Source organism: Leucopleurus acutus (genome assembly GCF_964270905.1).
Source record: "Leucopleurus acutus genome assembly, chromosome: 18".
Classification (NCBI taxonomy): domain Eukaryota; kingdom Metazoa; phylum Chordata; class Mammalia; order Artiodactyla; family Delphinidae; genus Leucopleurus; species Leucopleurus acutus.
In genome coordinates this window covers 68,587,121-68,608,556 of record NC_139160.1, presented here as the reverse complement: position 1 = coordinate 68,608,556, position 21,436 = coordinate 68,587,121, and the positions used below count along the sequence as shown (strand labels likewise).

Here is a 21,436-nt window from a genome sequence, read left to right as displayed (position 1 = left end):
CCTATGAAATGGGAGAACATATTTGCAAATCATATATCTAATAAGAGGTTAATATCCAGAAGATACAGAGAACTCCAGTAACTCAACAAAGAAAAAAAGTCTGATTAAAAAACAGGCACCAGGGCTTCCCTGGTGGTGCAGTGGTTAAGAATCCTCCTCCCAATGCAGGGGACATGGGTTCTAGCCCTGGTCAGGGAACTAGATCCCACATGCATGCCACAACTAAGAGTTTGCATGCCACAGCTAAGGAGCCAGTGAGCTGCAACTGAAGGAGCCGGCGAGCCGCAACTAAGGAGCCCTGCCTGCTGCAACTAAGACCCAGTGCAACCAAAATAAATAAAACAAAACAACAACAAAAGAAAAAACAGGCAAAGGACTTGAAGAGACATTTCTCCAAAGAAGATATGCAATGGCCAACATGAAAAGATGTTCAACATCACTAATCATTACAGAAATGCAAATTAAGACTCACAATGAAACAAAATGAAAAGACAGCCCACAGCATGGGAGAAAATATTTGCAAACGAAGTGACCAACAAGGGAATTAATCTCCAAAATATACAACAGCTTGGGCTTCCCTGGTGGCGCAGTGGTTGAGGGTCTGCCTGCCGATGCAGGGGACACGGGTTCATGCCCCGGTCCGGGAGGATCCCACATGCCGTGGAGCGGCTGTGCCCGTGGGCCATGGCCGCTGGGCCTGCACGTCTGGAGCCTGTTGCTCCGCAGCAGGAGAGGCCACGGCAGTGAGAGGCCCGCGTACCGCAAAAAAAACAAAACAACAACAACAAAATACAACAGCTCATGCAGCTCAATATCAAAAAAACAAACAACCCGATCAAAAAATGGGCAGAAGACCTAAATAGACACTCAAAAGGAGACATACACGTGGCCAAAAAGCACATGAAACGATGCTCAACGTCAGTAATCACAGAAATGCAAATCAAAACTATTATGAGGTATCACCTCACACAGGTCAGAATGGCCATCATCAAAAAGTCTGCAAATAATAAATACTGGAGAGGGTGTGGAGAAAAGGGAACCCCCCCTTACACTGCTGGCAGGAATGTAAATTAGTAGAACCACTATGGAGAACGGTATGGAGGTTCCTTAAAAGCTAAAAATAGAACTACTATATGATCCAGCAATCCCACTCCTGGGCATATATCCAAAGAAAACCATAATTTGAAAAGATACATGCACCCCAGTGTTCACTGCAGCACTATTTACAATAGCCAAGACATGAAAGCAACCTAAATGTCCATCGACAGATGAATGGATAAAAAAGATGTGGTATGTATATACAATGGAATATTACTCAGCCATAGAAAAGAACGAAATAATGCCATTTGCAGCAACATGGATGGACCAAGAGATGATCATACTAAGTGAAGTAAATCAGAAAGAGAAAGACATATATAATATCACTCATGTGGACTCTCATTTAAAAAAATGATACAAATGAACTTATTTACAAAACAGAAAAAGACTCACAGATTTCAAAAACATTATGGTTACCAAAGGGGAAACGGGGGGGGGGATAAATTAGGAGTTTGGGATTAACATACACACACTACTATATATAAAATAGATAACCAACAAGGACCTACTGTATAGCACGGGGAACTCCTCAATATTCTGTAATAACCAATATGGGTAAAGAATCTGAAAAAGAATGAATATATGAAAATGTATAACTGAATCACTTTGCTATACACCTGAAACTAACACAACATTGTAAATCAACTATACTCCAATAAAAAAATTAAAAAAAACCCACAGTGAAATACCACCCCACACCCTTTAGGATGGCCACTATAAAAAAAAGAGAGAGAGAGAAGGGAGGAAGGGAGGAAATAAGTACCAGTGGGGATGTGGAGAAATTGGAACCCTTGTGCACTGTAGGTGGGAGTGTAAACTGGCCGTCACCAGCCTCTCTGGTCCCCAGAGTTGCTACATTACTGGCTTTCTCTTGGCGACACACTCCCGTCTCCAGTACCCTAGTGAACTCTTCTCACCACCCGTCTAAGCAAGCAGCTCCTGAGGCACTGCTGCTTCCTGTCCCACGTCGAGCCTCCAGAAGGACACAGTGGCCGAGCCGGGGCCCCGTGAGGGAAGGCCCGGTGGTGCAGTGGTGCGAGGAACAGGCTCCTTTATCCCCGCTCTGTCCCTAAAGGCCACTCCCCGTGACCCATGAAGACAACAGATGGGAGAGGGCAACGAGATTCTGGAAGATAGATAGAGAGATGAGTGCTGGCTGACTCAGCAGCCTCGAGACACCGGAAACCTAAATCCCTGCTGGGGAGCCCGCCAGCAGCGCCCCGGATGCCAGGGAAGCTCCCACTGCCGCCCTGTAGTCGTGTGAGGGCGGGGTGAGGGGTGGAAAAGGAGGAGGGGGCCGTTTGAGCGGGAAGCAGAGACCCCGACCGTCCCTCTGCCCAGCAGGGCAAGGGTGGGTTACTGTCGGGAGAAGCTTAGCGGGAAGTCTGGTGTCGGGAGGACCAGGCCCAGCCAAGGGTGCAGGCGAGGGGCACCCTAAAGAAAGACGGGGAGGGAGAGGAGTCCACATTCCTGTGGATTCCATTATCCAGCCCTCACGCCAGGCCGGCCAGTCGACAGGCTCCCCCTCACACACAGCTTCCTGCATGGTGTCCCACTTTCCACGTGAAAGGCCAGCCAAGGATACTGAGATGCTTGAAGAAAACCTCTTAAAGAAACATAAAACAAGGAGAAGAGAGGAATTTAGGAGAAGTAGAGGCAATACTGGGAAAGATAAAAACTTAAAACCCCTCCAAATTCATGATGAGGAGAGATGGGATTATGCTGAGAAAGAACTGGATGCTGATGAAATGAGGGAACAGGAAAAAGATCTTGGAAATAAATATGGTGGCAAAAATATTTTTCAAAATAATAGAAGTGCTGGAAGATAATAGACTACAAAAAGAAAAGTGGGAGATTAATCCAGGATATGCAACATCTGAGTTCTGGAGACCCAAAAAGAGAACAGGAAGGAAGGAGAGGGAAGAAAATTCCTAGGACCCAAGATAATGAGTCTTCAGATGGAAGTTTCTGGCACAATGAATGAAAAAATCCCACATGGAGACTCCTTATTATAGAACTTCACAATCCAAGGGCGAAAAGAAGCCCCTAGGAGCCTCCAGAGAAGAACCTGAGTCCCGTACAAATAGTTGTGGGTCCCAATGGCCCTGGATGTCTCAGCATGAACGGGAGCATCAGAAGACAAGGAAGAAACGACTTCAAAATTCTGGAAGAAAGCAGTGAGAAATCTCACCTAGTTACACTGTTAAGTGAGGTTGGGAAAGAATGAGCTTCAGTAAAATGAGGGAGTCAACCAAGAAGGGGCCGTGGGACGCAGGGACAGGGCTCTGGGAGAAGCGTGGGATGCACCGCAGACCAGACTGGAGCAGGGGGGCCGCCGGGAGCCACAGCTCCCGGGAGGAACGGAAGCCGCGGGGGGTCAGGGCCGAAAGGGTTCCTCAGGTGCCTTCAGAAAACATGAGGCCGGAGGCTGTCAGAGGAACTGGAGCAAAGCGCAAAAAAGGAAAAAAGGCCGAAGTAATTTTCAATTCCAAAAAAAACAAGAAGTCCAAGAAAGGAAATTAATCATAGTACACTATGTGCCTTATCTGAGAACAGTGTCTACATAGTCTTAATGCTGAACTGAATATGGATTTGACCAAAAATTGTGATGTGAGCCTATTGGAGGAATGTGGGGCGAGAGGCAGGCGCCAGGCTCTATAGCAGGAACGTCTGACGCAGCCTTACCGAGTGGGCGGGACCGGCCCCGGGTGTCAACTCCTGCACCACCACAGCAGTCCTCCAGGCAGGTGGCTGTCTGCCTCCTCTGACAGTCCAGGAAGCCGGGGCACAGAGAGGTTAAGTTGTTTGCCTAAAGTCACACAGCTAATAAGTGGCAGAGCCAGGATTTCAACCCAGGGAAGTTGGTTCTAAAGTCTGTGCTTTAAACCACTGTGCTCACCTGCTTTGGGTAGGAAGGCAGACAACTTAAAACATCAGGAAGCAGCGGTATAACCAACAACATGGAGACAAATACCAAATGCAACAACAGTTCAGGGGCTTAAACAGGTCTCTTCAAGGGAGTGGGAATGGGTAGGGATTTTAGTTTCCTTGTGAAGTTATTTGACTTTATCTTACGGAGACGTGTTGCTTTAAAATCTAATCAAAGGGCGGGGACACGAGAGCACCAGCGATCAGGAGTGACGCGCAATGTGATACCTCCGGTGTCAACTGGTCTGGCCCCGGCCCAGCTGTGCGGCCTCAGTCCTCACCGACCTGAGACTCGGCCTTGAGGGACTGGGCGGTTTCGCTGCGCTCTCAACTCTTCACGTTCTGGTAGCGAACAAGGCAAGCAGTGGTTTAGAGAACATGCGCCACGAAGAGAGCCAACCAGGGTGACGGAGGGCTGTGGTGGGTGCCGCTCAGGGAGGGTGTCACCTGGGAAGGGAGGCAAGGGCTCACAGCCACAGGCCCCAACAGGCTGAGCCCTGGAGAGTGTGCGGCCAGGCCCCTAGGGGCTGCACGGGGACAGGCCAGAGGGACCAGGCAGCGGGCCCACCAGGGTTCTGGGGGACAGTCCCGGCGAGGGTGGGAGCCGTGCATCCCACTTTGACCTGGAGTTGTTACTGCCAGAACATGCTGGAAGGCGGATGCAAGTGTGGGAGAGGGAAGGCGGGGCTGGCTGGGCTCCTGCCCGCCCTAGGCCCCCCCCTCCATCTCTCCATCCTCCCAGGCACGCCCTCCCGCAGCAGCAGTGGGCCTGCCGCCTCCTCGGCCCCTGCACCTCCAAGTCCAGGCTCTCCTCATTCACAGCTTGACTTGCATACCTGGGCAGCCGCCACTTAAGCCTCACCACTCCGATCTGCCCTTCCTCTGCGGTCAGTCACTACGAGAGCTCCCATCCCGTCTCTGTCCTGCTGAAGGCTGGCGGCTGAGACCGAGGCGGCAGAGAGGAAGGGTCGGCCCGAGTGGGCAGCTGTGATGGCCTGTGGGCACCACCCATCCTCCCTGGACGCCCTGAGGAGGTGGGGCGAGGCCCAGACCCCCAGACCAGCCCGTGTTTGCTGGGAAGAAAGTCGAGTCCTGTGAGTTAAGTGTGACTTCTCCAAGGGCCACTTGGCCATGTGACTGGCGGCAGAGCCCGCTTGGCACACCGGGGCCATGTCCCTTGGTGTCTGAAGGGCTGGGGGCAAGCGGGGCAGCTAGATGCCAGGCTTGGAAGAGGGGCCCAGGCTTGGAAGAGGGGCCCATACATTTAACTTTTCGTTTCCATTTTTGTTTGAGTCACTTTTACACAAATCACTTTGGTCGGTTATGTAATAATCTGTGGCCCAGACCCAGGAAGGGGGGTAAATATTTACCTTCTCTCTCACTGGAGACATGGTCGGTCGCTGGGTTGAGTCACAGGGAGGCAGTGTCACCCTCTAGGACCTTGAAGAAGGAAGGAACACAGAAAGGTGCAGCCAACGTTTTGCTGCGTCTTGCCAGGGCCAGAATGTAAATTTAGTGCTGAAACCGGAATTCTCTTTGGTAGCCGATGACAGGTGATTATTCATGTATATAAATATACACGTGTGTATATATATATGTTTCTATTTGCTTATCGTTATTTTTACTTTTCTGTAATAGTTACTGTTTAAAGTCCTCTTAAAGAGACTGAAAACTGCTCTACAAAACCGCACTTCTACAGGGCTTGCCGCCACGACAGGCTGCCTCATCTGACACGAGTCGCTCTTCCTGGAACCCTGCCTGGGAAGGGTGTCTGGTCGGGAGTGGAGGCCCGGGGCGAGGCCACCCGTTTCCCCGCCGCGCGGGACCTGTGCGTCCGTCCTCGCTCGCTCGCAGCTCCTGGCTGCATGGCCCACGTATTCGTGTACGGGACCCTGAAGACGGGCCAGCCCAACCACCGGGTCCTGCTGGAGAGCGCCCACGGTCGCGCGACCTTCTGGGGCTGGGGTCGCACGGTCGAGCCGTACCCGCTGGTGATCGCGGGGCAGCGCAACATCCCGTGGCTGCTGAACCTGCCGGGCCAGGGGCGCCGAGTGGCTGGGGAGGTCTACGCCGTGGACGAGCAGATGCTGCGCTTTCTGGACGAGTTCGAAGGCTGCCCGGACATGTACCAGCGCACCCGGGTGACAGTCGCTGTTGAGGGGGCAGGTGGGACCCTACAGTGCTTCGTGTACAGCACGGCCACCTACCCGCCCGAGTGGGTCCACCTCCCGTACCACGACGATTACGACTCACAGGGGGAGCACGGGCTTCGCTATAGTCCGCGGGAAAGCAGATGAGAAGTGCGAGGGGAACGGCCGCCCGAGGACCGAGAGCCTGGTGGTTGGAAGATGGCCTCGCTGGTCCGCACTCACTGAATGCAAAAGCCCGAGAACACCCTTTGAAACAAACATTTATAAATCTCTATGGGGGTGGGGGGGGGGCAGCCGATTTCCCAAGTAATTTTGACATGACTAATAACAAGATTGTTTCCTGAAATCTGTCTTGCTGATGCTGCTTTATTGCTTGCTGCTTAAAGAGCATCATGGGCTTGAACGTACTGGATGAGAAAAACTCAGGATTTTAATTCCCCTAAATGACATTTTGAAAACTCATGTTATGCTTTTCTTACTATGTTGGTGTTTTTTCCTTTGCTTTGCTTTAGTTTGAAGATAACATTTAAAATGAATATAAAGACTTTGTGTGGCAGCTAGATCTTAACAGCCCTGCTCTATCAGTTCTGTCTGACCTGTAGCACTGAGAAATTTTTTTAAAGTTGATTTTAGACGTCTCAATGTAATAAAAGAACCTCAAGAAAAACACGCTGTATTTTAGAGTACTTCTGAATATATATAACATCATTCTTCATAATTTTCAGATCAGGCTTATTACAGAGATTATTAAAGATCATTTAAGGTTAAACTAGATGTTTTGGGAAATCAAATATAAAAGTATTGGTGCTATTGTTGGCCCTTTTTTTAAGTCTCCTTATTTGGTAGAAGGTTCTTTTCATTCTCATCTAGCAAAATAGCAAGCGCCCACTTGCTGGCAGAGCAGCTGAACAGCCCAGTTTCAGACGGAAGCTCACGGGAGCGCAGGGCAAGGCGCGGTCCCTGCCCCCACAAGTGAGCAGCGTTTGGGGGCGGGCCTTTTGGAGAAGAACCAACACATTAGTAATTTGTTTTTCAGGCCTGACAGGAAGCTTCGCTTCCAAATACAAACAGCACCTAAAATAATTTTAGCAAGGCACGAAGTACCAATTACTACCCACCTCCATCTGATAATGTCAGGGTTAGAGTCAAATCAGCGTAGGACTCTGCCTCTGCTTCCTTACCAGCAAAGTACGAAATGTATTCTGCGAATTTCAGAGCCAGGTGAAAACGCAGCGGCTGGTCCCGAGTTAAGCTCGTTCTCCACTGGGAGAGCTCACTCGCTCTTCAACTTAACGGTAGACTGTGATCTGTAACTGCATATGCCACAAAAGCATGACCGTGATTTTTAGCCCTTTTTTCTTAATTGGAAACTTGCTTCACAAAAACACAGAAAGGCGAGTATGGGCGTCAGCTGATGAGCTGTGGCAGCCCCGCCCACCACCACTGGGCCAGGGGAGCCCCGAGTGGTACCCGCGCCGGTGCCCTGGGACGGGGAAGGGGGTCGCCCCTGGGGACTCGGGGTCCACACTCACCGTTAGAGCCACACAGGAGGGATTTCCAGGACCATCATCTGCGCTGTCTGGGCTTCGGGAGGTTATGAACGGCCAGAAGCAGGAGTTAGGTCCTCAAGCAGGATGAAGCAGGTAATCAGGTTACAAAGTGGCAAATGCTAACAACGAAACTGAGGGCCAAGAACTGGGATTTATATAAATTTTTAAAAAGGATCCTGATGAAACACTAGTATTTAAAGTCTACTGGCACAGCCCATAGCCTCTTATGTATATTGTCTTCATTCAAAAAAAGGGCAAACTAATATTTAGACAAATGTTCAGTTTTATTGATTTAATTTTGACACTAGGTAATCTCACAGCAGAAGTACAAATCTTTTTTTTTTGTTTTTTTTGCGGTATGCGGGCCTCTCACTGTTGTGGCCTCTCCCGCTGCGGAGCACAGGCTCCGGACGCGCAGGCTCAGTGGCCATGGCTCACGGGCCCAGACGCTCCGTGGCATGTGGGACCTTCCCAGACTGGGGCACGAACCTGCGTCCCCTGCATCGGCAGGCAGACTCTCAACCACTGCGCTGCCAGGGAAGCCCAGAAGTACAAATCTTATGTACAAGTATTTATATATCAATAAAAATTTCCATTGGTGATTTTTTGGCAGAATGTTGGTCTTGACTATATGTGGAATAAATATGACCATGTAAAATCTGCTACACAGGGGTGTTCCTGCAAAACGCTTGAATAAATTGAGTGTGAAATAACAATAATACGAATGGCTAATTAAATCGGGTGATGACTGAAAGGCTATAAATACTTCATTCCAGTTCCACTAGCAGATCTCCTTCTCCAACTGTGTCTCCAGCTTTACAATGCACCGATTTCACCTTGAATTAAAAAAAAAAGGGGGGGGGAGGGTAAGAATTATTAACTAGACCAGGAGGAAGCAATCTCGTCATCCATTTCTGGACATGAAGGGAGAGCCTGGCGGGCTTTGGAGCAGACAGAACATTCGGAGGTAGGGCGTCCATCATAGGGGACCTCGAGCACAGGGACGTCCTCGCTGCCGCCGTGGGCTGTGAGTCGCCACCTTCCCCTCCTTATCTTTGTCGGTCCTAAAAGCTGCTGGTCGCAGGGCATCTGTGCTGTCCTTTGCACAGGGTGCCCTCGGGGGTCTCAGCTGGCAGTGATTATGCTGGATGAGTCTCCACACCCGGGAGAGTTAATGGTGTACTTAGTGTTAAACAGACAAACCCATTCGCAATTATACAGGAGTCAAAACAGGTACTAATTAACAGGAGAAATTCCCTAGCCTGACCAGAAGCCTCCTTCTGAAGGGAAATGAAATTCCTCAGAGAACGAGCGCTGCTCTTGGCGGCGCGACGTGGGGCAGGCACTGGGCTCCCGTGACGCTGCCTCCGTGCCCTTTCACTCCACTGATTTCTCCCGATTTTAGTCAACTTTTGCTTTCCCAAATTTGTGTTCACTTTTAAAACTAGAGACAGTCATTTGACTTGGAAGTTCTTGCTGGGGCATGAAGATGAATGATGATGGGTTGGAAGTTAACTGGCCGTCTGGGCAAGTGGCAAACAGGAAAAGTGGAGAGACGTGGGGTTGGGTGCCCTGGCCTGTGTCCCCGCGTCTCTGCCATGAGCCAGCAGCAGCGAGAAGGGCCTTCTCCCCTCGAGTTCCAGCCCGGGGTCTCTCAGGACCAAGAGAAGCTGTGCAGTGACACTTGAAAGGCCTCATTCCACAGGAGCTATTTGCACTGAAGTGGCCGCTTTTTATGATCTGAAGCCGCCGGTGTTTTTACAGGATGTATTTGTCATGATGCTGCGATTCCAGAGTGGAGGACCTGCTTCCACTGTGAACGGGCCCCCGGGAGGAGAACTGGCCTCTCAAAGCAAAAACTGCCAGCCCCAGGCTCAGGGGCCCGGTCCTCCCTGCCCTGTGGGGCAGGGCCAACGTGCAAGTTCACCCAGAGCCCATCACCACCCTGACAGCACCAGGGCCTCCCCAGGAGACCCAGGCCCCGAGGACATAGACCACGCAGACGGGGAGGGAGCTAAGGCCATGTTCACTTTGGCGTCAGTGCCTCAGTCCAGCACACGGGCCGCTGGTGCATCTGATGTATATTCTGGGCCCCCAAACGAGGCCAAGTGCTCGTCACAGAGGGGAAAGCTCATGACAGTAATGCAGCGTAAATGCTGACTAACCCCAAGGGACAAACAGAACAATTTTTACAAGAGCAGAAACCAACACTTTGTTCATTTCTTAAAGGGTCATCAGGTATGAAAAGCAGGATTCCCCCGAAGCTGCAGAGCATGCCAATCTCCTCTCCCAAACCCTGAGGAGACTGGGTGCAGCCGTCTGATGCCCCTCCAGCCTGGTCACACGCTGGGCCTCTGCCCTCCTGGCTGGGGCTGGACTGGGGCGTCCCCCTCGGCCTGTTCTCTGAACATCGGTTTCATTTCCTTTGGAGCAGGCAACTGGAGGCTGTGTCTCTCTGATGCAGACTTCACTGGCAGCTGACAGTACCTTCTGCCAGGACACCCACTGTCCCCAAGGCTCAATCGCGCCTTCCAGGCATGGCCACAGTGCAGGACACAGCCAACCTACACTGCTGTCCCCACCCCACCTGACCTGCCCTGCTTCTCCTTGCTCCACTGTGTGGTACTTTCAAACCAAACCATCCTTCAGAAAAGGATCGTTCTGCTACAAGTGGTGCCTTTCTAGTCGCAGGAAGAATAATGAAGTTATTGCTTAAAAAGACTTTTCTATTTTCTTCAATGAGAAAATTCATTTAAGAAGTTTTACTCTTAACAGATTTCAGTACTAATACATCTTCTTTTCCTCCCTAAATCGTTAGGTCCCACGCGTGGATGTGGGTCTTTCAGTTTTTTTTTAATTTATTACCCAGGGCTTCCCTGGTGGCGCAGTGGTTGAGAGTCCGCCTGCCGATGCAGGGGACACGGGTTCGTGCCCCGGTCCGGGAAGATCCCACATGCCACGGAGCAGCTGGTCCCGTGAGCTATGGCCGCTGAGCCTGCGCGTCCGGAGCCTGTGCTCCGCAACGGGAGAGGCCACAGCAGTGAGAGGCCCGCATACCGCAAAAAAAAAAAAAAAAAAAAAAATTTATTACCCATTTACTTATTTTTGGCTGCGCCGGTTCTTCGTTGTGGTATGCGGGATCTTTAGTTGCAGCATGCGGACTCTTAGTTGCGGCATGCAAGCAGGATCTAGTTCCCCAACCGGGGATCGAACCCGGGCTTCCTGCACTGGGAACACAGAGTCTTACCCACTGGACCACGAGGGAAGTCCCCCTTTCAGCTCATCTTGATCTAAAAGTGAATTGTTCTCTTTGTGGAGAAATTATCTTGAAAAGTTGCATTAATTTTTTTTTTTCGGTACGTGGGCCTCTCACTGTTGTGGCCTCTCCCGTTGTGGAGCACAGGCTCCGGACGCGCAGGCTCAGCGGCCATGGCCCACAGGCCCAGCCGCTCCGCGGCATGTGGCATCTTCCCGGACCGGGGCACGAACCCGTGTCCCCTGCATCGGCAGGCGACCTCTCAACCACTGCGCCACCAGGGAAGCCCCGAGTTGCATTAATTTTTGCAATCTCTAAAACCATCTCCTGCTGTGTCACCTCAGTCTCAGATAACTAACTGCCTCTAAGACAGATGTAAACATTAAAAATTAAAGACCCCTTAATTCGAAAGACATTAAGGTGAAGAACAGTTGTTCTTTGACTCCCTGGATGTCACAGACTCTCCTGGAAGGCCTGCAGGTCACGTGGATGCAGAACACAGGGAGCCCCGATTGCAGCGCCCTCGTCCGCAAGAGGGAGAGGCTGGGAGAGACCCCATCCGCCGTCCCCCTCAGGCCCCAACCGTCCAAGATTCCAAGGTGGAGGTTCTGCTTCCTGTCACAGCGGCCTGGGCTGGGGGGACCTCGGGGACATACCTTGCCAGTTTTCCCAGCTGTCATACTGTTCTGCATCTTCATGGCTTCAATCACACAAATTTCCTGACCTTCTGCTACCTGGAAAATGAACAGAAAGTGGACAGAAGTTTTAAGAGCATTTGAATTTTGCAAGAATGTTCAAGAGTGAGGCCATTAAGAGAATCTTTTTGTCAAATGCTCTGAAATATAATCCAAACAGCAGCAATAGCCTCTAATACTTCGTATTCCAAGTACACCTTCGGGGACCGCAGAGAAAGGCCATTCCTTCTATCATCAAGTCCTTGTTAGAAAAACATCCCTGATATTGGAGGCTTTGGGTGCTGCTTGTGGGGCCTCTCCTGGGAATCTCTGAATCTGCCTCTGCCACAGAGCTGTGGCAGAAATGGAATGCCTTCCACTTACGTGAAACGTCCAGGATTAGCACGTCTCTACGGACAGAAAGATCTGTGGCTTCCAGAGGCGGAGGGGAAGGGGGAGTGCTTGCGGGTGGGTGCAGAGGTTCTGCGGGGGTGATGAAGTGCTCTAGGATTGACTGTGGCAATGGTTGCACAATTCTGTGAACAGACAAAAACCACTGAAGTGCACGCGTTAAAGGGGTGATTGTACTGTATTGTGAAGTTTTATCTCAGTAAAGCTGTTAGCAAAAAATGGAGTTTCTGTCCGTAGCCCTGGGGGGCCGGGAACAACAGCCAAGCACCCAGGCCATGGGGACCGCTCTCCCAGCCTTTGCATGGCATGCCAAGGACTGACAACCGGGTGGCTCCCAGAAAGCGCCTTCAGGGAGTGATTTCTGGAGCTCCACCCATTCCTTGCAAGGAGGCCGGTAGCTCCCAGGGGCACTGGCTCAAGCTTCGTGCTCAGCTGTTTGCCTTCTTGGGTGAGGGAAATCCAGGCACAGCTGGGTATAAATCCCCTGGGGTTAAATCTGGGACTCCCACCCAGGAGTCAGCTGTGACTAAAGGCCCTTGTATCTATTCTCCTTTCTCTGCCCTTGATGGGTAAGCACCTAGGAGCTGGGCTTGCATTTTTCTCCCATCTTTGTGAAAAGGGCCTTGAAGTCTTTGAAATGGGCGAGCTGAATTTCCTGGGGCACCCGGCTGTGTGGGGTGCTTGCTGGTAGGCATCCTGGCGTGGGGCTCCTGGACCCTTGTGCTCATCCAGCGTTGCAGAAGTGCCTGGAGAATGTTCTTTCCTGAAATCCCCAGATGATCTCCAAGCCCCCCTCCCGGCCCCCCGTGGGGCACAAGCTGTCTCGCTGGCATCGGGACCGCCTGAGCCCTATGCGTTCCTCTCCTCTGCTGATCAGGTGGTGGGCTGCTTTTTCCTGGCACAGAAATATAGGAAGAGAGGGGATGCCAAAGCTTTGGTGCTGGCACGGAGGCGACACTGCGCTGGAGAGCTGGGCACACACGCCGTGCTCGCGGCCCTTTGTGACTCACCGTCACCTGGCACCTGCATTCCAGAGAGCGGAGAACTAACTTGCTAGGGTCGCTCTTCAACACGCAGAGGGAGAGCAGTGAGGGAGGCTCCAGGGCAACGCGGGTCCCAGTTGGGGTGTCAGAACAGCCAGCCCTCAAGGCGTCATTTCCGAGCCTTTTTCTCCCTTTTTCAAAGGCAGGCAGGCAGGGACCAGACAAGATGGGAGGAGGGCACGTCCCCAGAAGTAGCACCTGCCGTGTAACTCCACACGCAAAATGCTGGCGGGCCCGGGACACGGCTCTCAGGCAGAGGCTGAGGGTCCAGAGCTGGCCTCACGCAGCAGCATCCCCACTCAGAGACGGGGCATCCCGGCATCAGGGCCCGTGGCTTTCTGGGAAATGGATCTGATATTCAGCCACGGAAATTCCATCCAACAATCAGTGATCGGCTCTGGGAACTCCTTCCTCCCCGATGGTCCAGTGCCTGCAGTGGGCGGCTGCGTGCATTCGCCTCGCCCCCTCCCCCAGCCGGGCTTCCTGTGCTGGCGTCTGAGCGCCCAGGGCCCGTCTGACCAGGACCAGCCCCAGCCCCAGCCCCACGGGCTTCTCTCGGGCGGGCGTGAGCTTGCCCTCCTGCAGCTGCTCGGCCCACTGCTCAGCGCCGCTGGCCAGAATGCTCTGTGGGATTAAGTGAATTCGCAGTTAACGCGACTATGAAAAAGAAACGAATGAAGCTGGGAGATTTCCAGTGGTCACTAAGGGGGGCGGAGACCAAACTGACAATGATGCCCATAAGAAACTCGCAGAAGGATGGCCGGGCCCCGGGCCACAGCCCCACTCCAGGCTGGAGCTGGCCAGGCTGGAGGTGAGTGAGAGCAGGGCCCGAGAGCCTGGGAGCAGTGGGAGATGGACGTGAAGTTTCTGGGGCTCCACTGTCGCTGTCCACTGACCGCCTTTCCTGGCAGCTCTGCGTGCTTGTGGCGAGGGTGATCTGCAAAGAGGTGACTTGCAGGCAACTGCGAGTGGTCGGTCCCCAATCATCCACCAGAAAAACAAAACCTCTGATTTAGCCGGAGACAATCCGGGAGACGTGGGCAAGTCTCCCAGGTAAAACACCCCCTTCTCTCAGATGGTGTCACTCTGACAATGTGATTAAAAGGGCTTCAGAGAAGGTGCCTGCGGATTGGAAGTGCCAATCTGCTGCCAGACGGGCAGCGCCGGCTGCCCTGAATCTGGAACCATCCTCACGGCTCTGTCGTCCTTTTCTTTCCTGTTTCCTCTCCCTAGTTTCTCTCCCTGTCTCTGCTGGTCTCTACTTATATTATTTGGTGGAAATTTAAGTAATTCATTTTTCTCCTTCCCCGTTCACTCACAGCAATCTGCTTTGTGGTTTGTTTTTGCTCATTCGTTCCTAAAAGAGAAAGAACTCTTGGAAGTTGATCCTTGATGTTCCACCAAATAGTGAGACACATTTCCGTCAGCAGAAACATGTTATACGTGCACACACGCAAACACATATACACACGTGAACTTGACCTTAAATTCAAGCTATTTCATCCCTCAAAAACCCAAGTCAGGGAAGCAAATACAGTACAAACTGTACGTCAAAGAACACAGACGGGGCTGTAACTGGGGGCTGCTCCACCAACCTGCTGGGCCGCAGTTCCAACAATAACCCAGACAAAATGACACAGGCCTCTCACCTCAACAATCTGGAAGCCTCCTTGTCCAGAGGTGCCTGCACCCTCCCCTGCCCTCCCTGAGCTCCGGAAGGCACTGGAAACACCGCCTGGATTCCCCCGTGTGCTCAGAAAGTGGGGACATTAACTGGGTGAGCAGAGAGGGCGCCTCCACGGCCAAGTCTCCCTCGGACAGCACGCACGCGGGGTGGAGCCACTGCAGGGTTTGTGGGCGCACACTTCCCCAACACTCTGGTGAATCACTGCGTAACGACTTAATGATTGTGACAGGATGTCTCCAACATCGGGCTTACAAAATGGTCACAAGCCACGCAAGTCTCTTTGATAAACCTACTCAGCCTGATGCACTTCTCCGCTCCCTGTCTAATTGGTGTAAAGTTTGGAGGTCTGAATCCTGTATCTTTCATCCGGCTTATTGCGTCCTCTCCTTTGACATGGGGTCAAGGTTCACATTCGCATCTGATTATCAGAGCGCACTCATTAAGCGGGAGCCTGCCTTGCCCCAAAATGAGTAAGCTGGGGAGAAACCTCAGCCCATTTACTCAGCAGATTTTAGCATGCTTGGGAGGCCTGAATGTCACCCGGCACAGCTCTGTGCTGCAGAGTTTCAGACATCTCCAGCTGATGATTAATTGTGAGTGATGGGAAATAAAATCCAGTAAAGCCAGCTGCTTGCCACGGTCGGCAAAATGGCTCTGATGGATACAGGCTGCCAATTTTCCAGTTTTACTGGCAAGTCTTCCAAGTGTAATTAAGGGAAGTTATAAATGATATGGAAATCTATCAAGTTCCATTTATTTTCAGAGGACTCTTTCCCCAGAGACTTTTATCTTCAAGCTTATAGTCTGCTTTGTTGTGCTAATGATTTAAACCACTTCTTATTTCTGATTAAAGCCCCCAATATCCTCTACCAAGTTTGCTTTACTCCTTCCCCAGAGATTAAAAGACACAGAACCTTCTCCAGCACATGTCCCTCTGGGACAACATGCTAAGGCTGGGACACATTTGGCAACTTGTATAGTTCAAACTGCAAATGCATGAAGAAAGCCCCAAGAAGGTGCACGAAGAGAAAGAGAAGAGAAGGGGGGAGAAAGATCTCCACCAAACATAAAAGGAAGTCCCCAAAGTACAGACTTGAAAGCTGTGCTCAGGACCAGATATTCATCAGAAGGTAGTGTAGCTCACTAATGTTATTTGATTTGGAATAAAAGCATGAAAATGATGGCAAAGGCCTAAAATTGGAGATGTAAAGGATGACTGCACAGTATTCCATTTCTCAATTTCATCCTTCAGAGCCACAAAATGGGGGTGATACAGTGACGGGATGAGATTTACAGTAACAGCTGTGGTCTTCCCACACAAGGGAGGCCCTTCTAATGGGCTAAGGTCTGTTTTGAACAGACGGGGAGGAACAAAACAAGGTTCCCTATTAAGAGTGTGCAGTCATATTTCTGATAAAGAAAATGATTATGGGAGTCAGATTTCCTCCAAGACAGTCCCTAACCCTCTTTTGTCGTCCACAACCAGGGCTGTTTTAAAGGTATTATCCTTTAGATATAGGAAAGAGGCCATAAACGGCGTGGAGGGTTTTTCCCCCGTAAGCCTACTCTCTAGCAACTGTAAAGGATGCATAGGAAACTGTGCCAGTGGCATATGGCTTTCTACTGTGCTAAACATTCATACAAAAGACAGGTTCATCAGTCATTGGAGTATCTGGATAAAAAATTAGCTCCTGATGGATGGTATTTTGAGCTTACCTGCTGCTAGTACATTACCAGAGAAACACAGGTTTTGAAACCCACATGACATTAGAAACTGCAGACCATGAAATACGACACGTGCAGGAGCACATAATGTACGCCAGATTATACAAAATAATAAATAAGCTATTTAAACCCTCTGCCTAAAATTGGGCCCACTGCAAGGAACCCTGGGTCACTTCTACACAGGCCAATTAATGCACAGCATCTGCTGTACAGAAGCCGGGCATGAAGCACTTCCGAATGATTTCAGCAATTAAAAGAGAACTGTTTCCTGCCTGTTCAGACAGCAACTGTTTCAATGCAAGAGTGAGCACCAAATCACTGTGTGCAGCTGAAAAATTAAGTCCCCTTTTTTGGGGAAGAGGGGTGGGTGGGAGGAAGAATTTTTATGGAAAAAGGAGCCTCCTTTTGTTGTCCTATATTCTGTGTTTTCTGCCAGATTAGACAGAAGGCTTGGAGGGCGCAGCGGCCCGCCGCAGTCTCCCCTTCTGCTGCACCCGCCACCCGAAAGCAGGGATCAATATCAACCCTGCTGCCGACTCCACAAAAGTGAAAATCCTTCAATTACGTTTTTTAAGGCTGTGCTACTTAGAATACAGGTGCCTGAATGCAATGCATTTTAAGGCCCTTAGATCTGAAGAAAGACGCAGTTAACAGCCACAAGGAAAAGGCATCTCAGATTTGGTTAAAAGGCACTGCGAGGGGCTTCCCTGGTGGCACAGTGGTTGAGAGTCCGCCTGCCGATGCAGGGGACACGGGTTCGTGCCCCGGTCCGGGAAGATCCCACATGCCGCGGAGCGGCTGGGCCCGTGAGCCATGGCCGCTGAGCCTGCGCATCCGGAGCCTGTGCTCCGCAACGGGAGAGGCCACACCAGTGAGAGGCCCGCGTACAGCAAAAAAAAAAAAAAAAAAGGCACTGCGAGGATCTGAGTATAATAACTTCCTCTTTCTGAGCCGGTAAGATAGGCTGGTTAATATCCCCTGATATTTCCTGAAGAAGAAACATACGTTCCCATCCCAAGATCTTCGCGTAAAGAGGGTGGGAGAAGAGACCCCGGGGAACAGGGCAGTATGTAAGCAGTGTTGGAAGGAACCATCATTGAATTACAAAGAAAAGAGAGGGCAGGTGACAGAAACGCTGCCAAGCCCCTTATCTGCGGTGTAAGGCCTCCCTGAACGGGTCTGATCACCAGCGACTCACTCGGGAGGGTGCTGCTGGGGCTTCCTCCCTGGATGTGCCTGGGCGTCAGAGCGGGAGCCCAGAGGCTGGGGACAGAACACAGAGAGGCGGCCAGTATACAACGAGCCCAGTTTTCCCGAAAATTCCTTAAAATGAAGAAAATTACTACTCCCTACCACCCTCTAAGTTAGCTCAAAACTGGAGCCAGAACCTCTAAGGTACAAAGAGAACCAGTTCAAGTTGATGTCATTTATAGTACCTTTAACAAATCAGTCTGGATCCTCCACCTCTGTGAAGTAGGCTGCTTTAAAGGACTCAGTGAAATAATGATTTTTTTTTAATTTGTTAATTTTTTTTTAGCAAAAAGGTGAGAGGAGATATTTTGAATCTTGTTAAGGTTGGGGACTATCATCTTCAACAGTGTTTAAAACAAAGATAACATACCCTCTAATTCCAAGTAGATCCTCCCTTGAAAAACAAAATCAAATGCCAAACTTGTCTACAATATTTACTGACTGATCTATAAAAATATTTTATCTTATATTGATAATTACCATTAAGTTAAACTGTAAAAATTCCCAAACTGTTACCACCGACAAAAATTAATCATAACATTCAAAAATAAATGTCATCTGGAAAAGATAAAAAGGCCAAATTCAGGATAGCCATTACCTCTGAAGAGAGCAGGACAGGATTTCTCCTGGGGAGAGGCCACGGGGCAAGTTCACCGTATAAGCAATGTTTTATCGTGAAATAAAATCTGAAGCAAATATGGTAAACGTGAGCAGAGAGCATATGAGTACTTGTATTATTCTCTACAACTTTCTGTATGTTTGTAATATTTCATAACTTAAAGTTTAAAAATGTTACATAATGAATGCATGAAGCTATATACCTGCTTTCGAATACAATCTGAGGTATATAGGTGAAAAACTGGCAACTTGTCAAGTAAACCATTTGAATAACCACTGCTATAAAATATGGAAATTTAATCACTGCAATTACTTCACGAGTGTAAATCAAGGCATCCAGAAACTGGAAAATCTATCAAACAGCCGAGCCAGGACCTCTGCCAGGGAAAGATGCAGCTACCGATACTGGGCTGCGTGAAGCTCACGGGTCACTGCCAGACAAGCACGTCAGGAAGCCCCCACCCGGCCCTTCCCATGGGGAAGACCTAAGGCCAAGGGAGGCTTCAAATCCTGCTTCTTCCAGAAATGAAAAGAAAGGTCTCATGCCAAGTTTATTCTCAATTTCCCCTACATCAGCTGTAAGCTCAGTTACAGATGGTTTAGGGACAAAGGGCAGGTGGGAATATCGTTCTCTGAAACAGGGCACCTGTGTCTCCAAAGCGGTGGTGTCCCCCTGCCTGGAGGCCTCTCCCCAAAGGAGCACATGCAGGGAGGAATATCAATCAGGGCGCAATCTGGGTGGTTCTCCCAGAAATCATTACACAGTTTCTGTTCTCCTTGGTGCACTTTTATAGTATATACCACTTTTGCCTAAGACATTGTTCATGAGAACAGCAATCTCGAACAGCTAATTAATTACCCTTCTGCTGCTAAAGGTCAATTCCGTCATCAAGCGGATCTTCCTCATCTTAGCCCCGCACAAATACTCCAAATTCTGTCTTACTAATATCAAACAGACTAAGAGGTAAGAAAAAGCAGCAACAGGTACTTAATATCCATCTGTTATTTTACCTGGTCCTACAAACTAATAACTCACAATATAATAATTAAGAAAGAAGGAAATGTAAACGGGTATTCAGCCTGCTTCTGGTTCATGTCTCACTTAATCTGTGATGTTATTAAATAAGATGAATATTTCTGATGCAAAGCTGAGATGACTGCAGAATCTAAACGTAACTAGAAACCATCTTAATTAAAAGCAATATTAAAATATCCCCACGGGTTGCCTCATTTTTATTTTTTGTTTTGTTTCTGATATCAAAGTCAAAACGAAAATTGTGCCACAAACTCGGCAGCTGTAAGTCTAATGCTGGGGAAAAAATGTATTCAGCATTATTCTGAAAGAATATATATTTTTAATATTTTTGTTCAAGGAATCATAAAGATAGAAGTTTAAAAACTTAATACAAGTTATTTTTTAAATGCTAACTTTGATTATAGAAGTGCCCCTGGTTTATATTATTAAATGTACAGAAAAATAGGTATTTTTCAAACTGAAATGAAAATCAGTTATTGTAAACATATTTTCAGAAGGCAGACAAAAAAGGCACGTAGGAAAGGCATATAAAAGCCATTCTTGGCAACTGTTTCCTCAATTACATGTGTGATTCTAGATGTTCTCAATCCACTCCAACGTCATTTTTTTCTGGTTTGCGTGCTTGTATGCATTTTACTGCTTATGAACTGGCATCCCCTCCCGACATACTCAAAAAGGTTATTATACAATCATTTCAGAAATGATTTTCCTACCATATTTAATGTTAAATAGCAGGCAACGGACACTGAAAAAGTACTAGCGACGTTTGCTGGGTGAGCTTGAAACAAGCACTTAGAGTAAAACCCAGCTTCTGAGCTGAGAGGGAGGGGGACCTCTCCCCACAAAGCTCTCTGAGCACACTGACCGCTTCCAAATGGCCACCTCGGATGATTTCGTCCTGAGCTTCTTAAGCTCTGTTAACGCCGTTTACTTCACAGAGCAGATCTGTCCTTTATTGTCTATGACACTTTTGTGGAGCAGGTTATTGCCAGGCTCACCATTGTAAGATTTGTCAAGCTTTACTTATGCTAAATATAAAAATTACAGACAACTGGGATTTAAGCTATAAAAAATAACATTACAAAGAAAAATAGAATACTTGTAAGCCCTTAGCTGTGTTTTTGGTCCTTGTTTTCCTTGAAAATACACAGAGATGACTGATTCCGTTATCCTCCTACTGATAAGAGTGGAACCTGGCTCAGCTAGTGTTATTGCTAAGGACAAGACAACACGCCCTACAGTGTTAAAATAATCTTCAACCGCAAAACTTAAAAGCTACAAGTGTTATTTTCTTATAAAGGCCTCAAGTATGTGCCGTGCCTTAGGTCCAAGGAAATTTTCGACTGTTTTAATTACACAAGGCAGATTTAACTCTAGAAGTTGTTATAAGAGCCGACGATCAAACATCCCACCCCCTGCTTTTGGTTTAGCTATTAGCAGTTTGGGACACTTTTCACAAATAACAACTCAAGGGAAAATACTGTCTTATCAAAACACAATGGTACAGAATATGGAAGGAAGTTCTGCCAGGACCAAAAGTGGCACTGGAAGCTAGAGAGAGGAATGAAAGCAGGCCTTCCGTGACCAGCCCAGGCACATGCGTGTGCAGAGCATTTATTTACAAGTAAGGGGACCCGGAGACCAGGAGGCGGTTCAGCAACCCCCCCCCCCAACCCCCCACGGTGTGCTCTGACTTTAGAGAAATACATAAAATAGAGGCCCCAGTTCCTTCTCAAACCAAACCAGTCTTGAATACCCACGTTTAATTATCAGTGGTGGTTTCCAGTATCCGAGCTCCCCCCACGAACCGAGACTAACACCACACTGCTCCATTCCACCAAAAGCCCTGCCTTTCCCACATTAACTTCTTAAGCAGGAAATGGAAAGTACGAAAGCTAAGCCCTTCTGGTATCTGGAGCAGCTGCTGGCAACAAGGAGGCTGCAGGCCCCCTGCTCTCTGGGGAGGGGAGCTGACAGCCTGAACTGCCCCCCCAGCAGGCTCCCAGCAG

At 49.3% G+C, this 21,436-nt stretch overlaps 2 protein-coding genes across 4 annotated transcripts in view; one reads left to right on the top strand and one right to left on the bottom strand.

Moving 5' to 3' along the window:
- GGACT (gamma-glutamylamine cyclotransferase) overlaps window positions 1–6,469 on the top strand; it is a 45,972-nt gene extending 39,503 nt beyond the window's left edge. For all 3 annotated transcript variants that reach the window (XM_082859192.1, XM_082859190.1, XM_082859191.1), the window contains one exon: window positions 5,726–6,469. In XM_082859192.1, coding sequence (XP_082715318.1) covers window positions 5,892–6,323 — 432 coding nt within the window. In that variant the 5' untranslated portion in view covers window positions 5,726–5,891 and the 3' untranslated portion in view covers window positions 6,324–6,469. The remainder of the gene's footprint in view (window positions 1–5,725) is intronic.
- Window positions 6,470–7,992: 1,523 nt separating this feature from the next.
- PCCA (propionyl-CoA carboxylase subunit alpha) overlaps window positions 7,993–21,436 on the bottom strand; it is a 364,039-nt gene continuing 350,595 nt past the window's right edge. The window contains exons 23-24 of the mRNA XM_082859189.1: window positions 11,639–11,716; window positions 7,993–8,562 (exon numbers count right to left, since the gene is read on the bottom strand). Of these exons, the coding sequence (XP_082715315.1) occupies window positions 8,494–8,562; window positions 11,639–11,716 (147 nt within the window). The 3' untranslated portion in view covers window positions 7,993–8,493. The remainder of the gene's footprint in view (window positions 8,563–11,638; window positions 11,717–21,436) is intronic.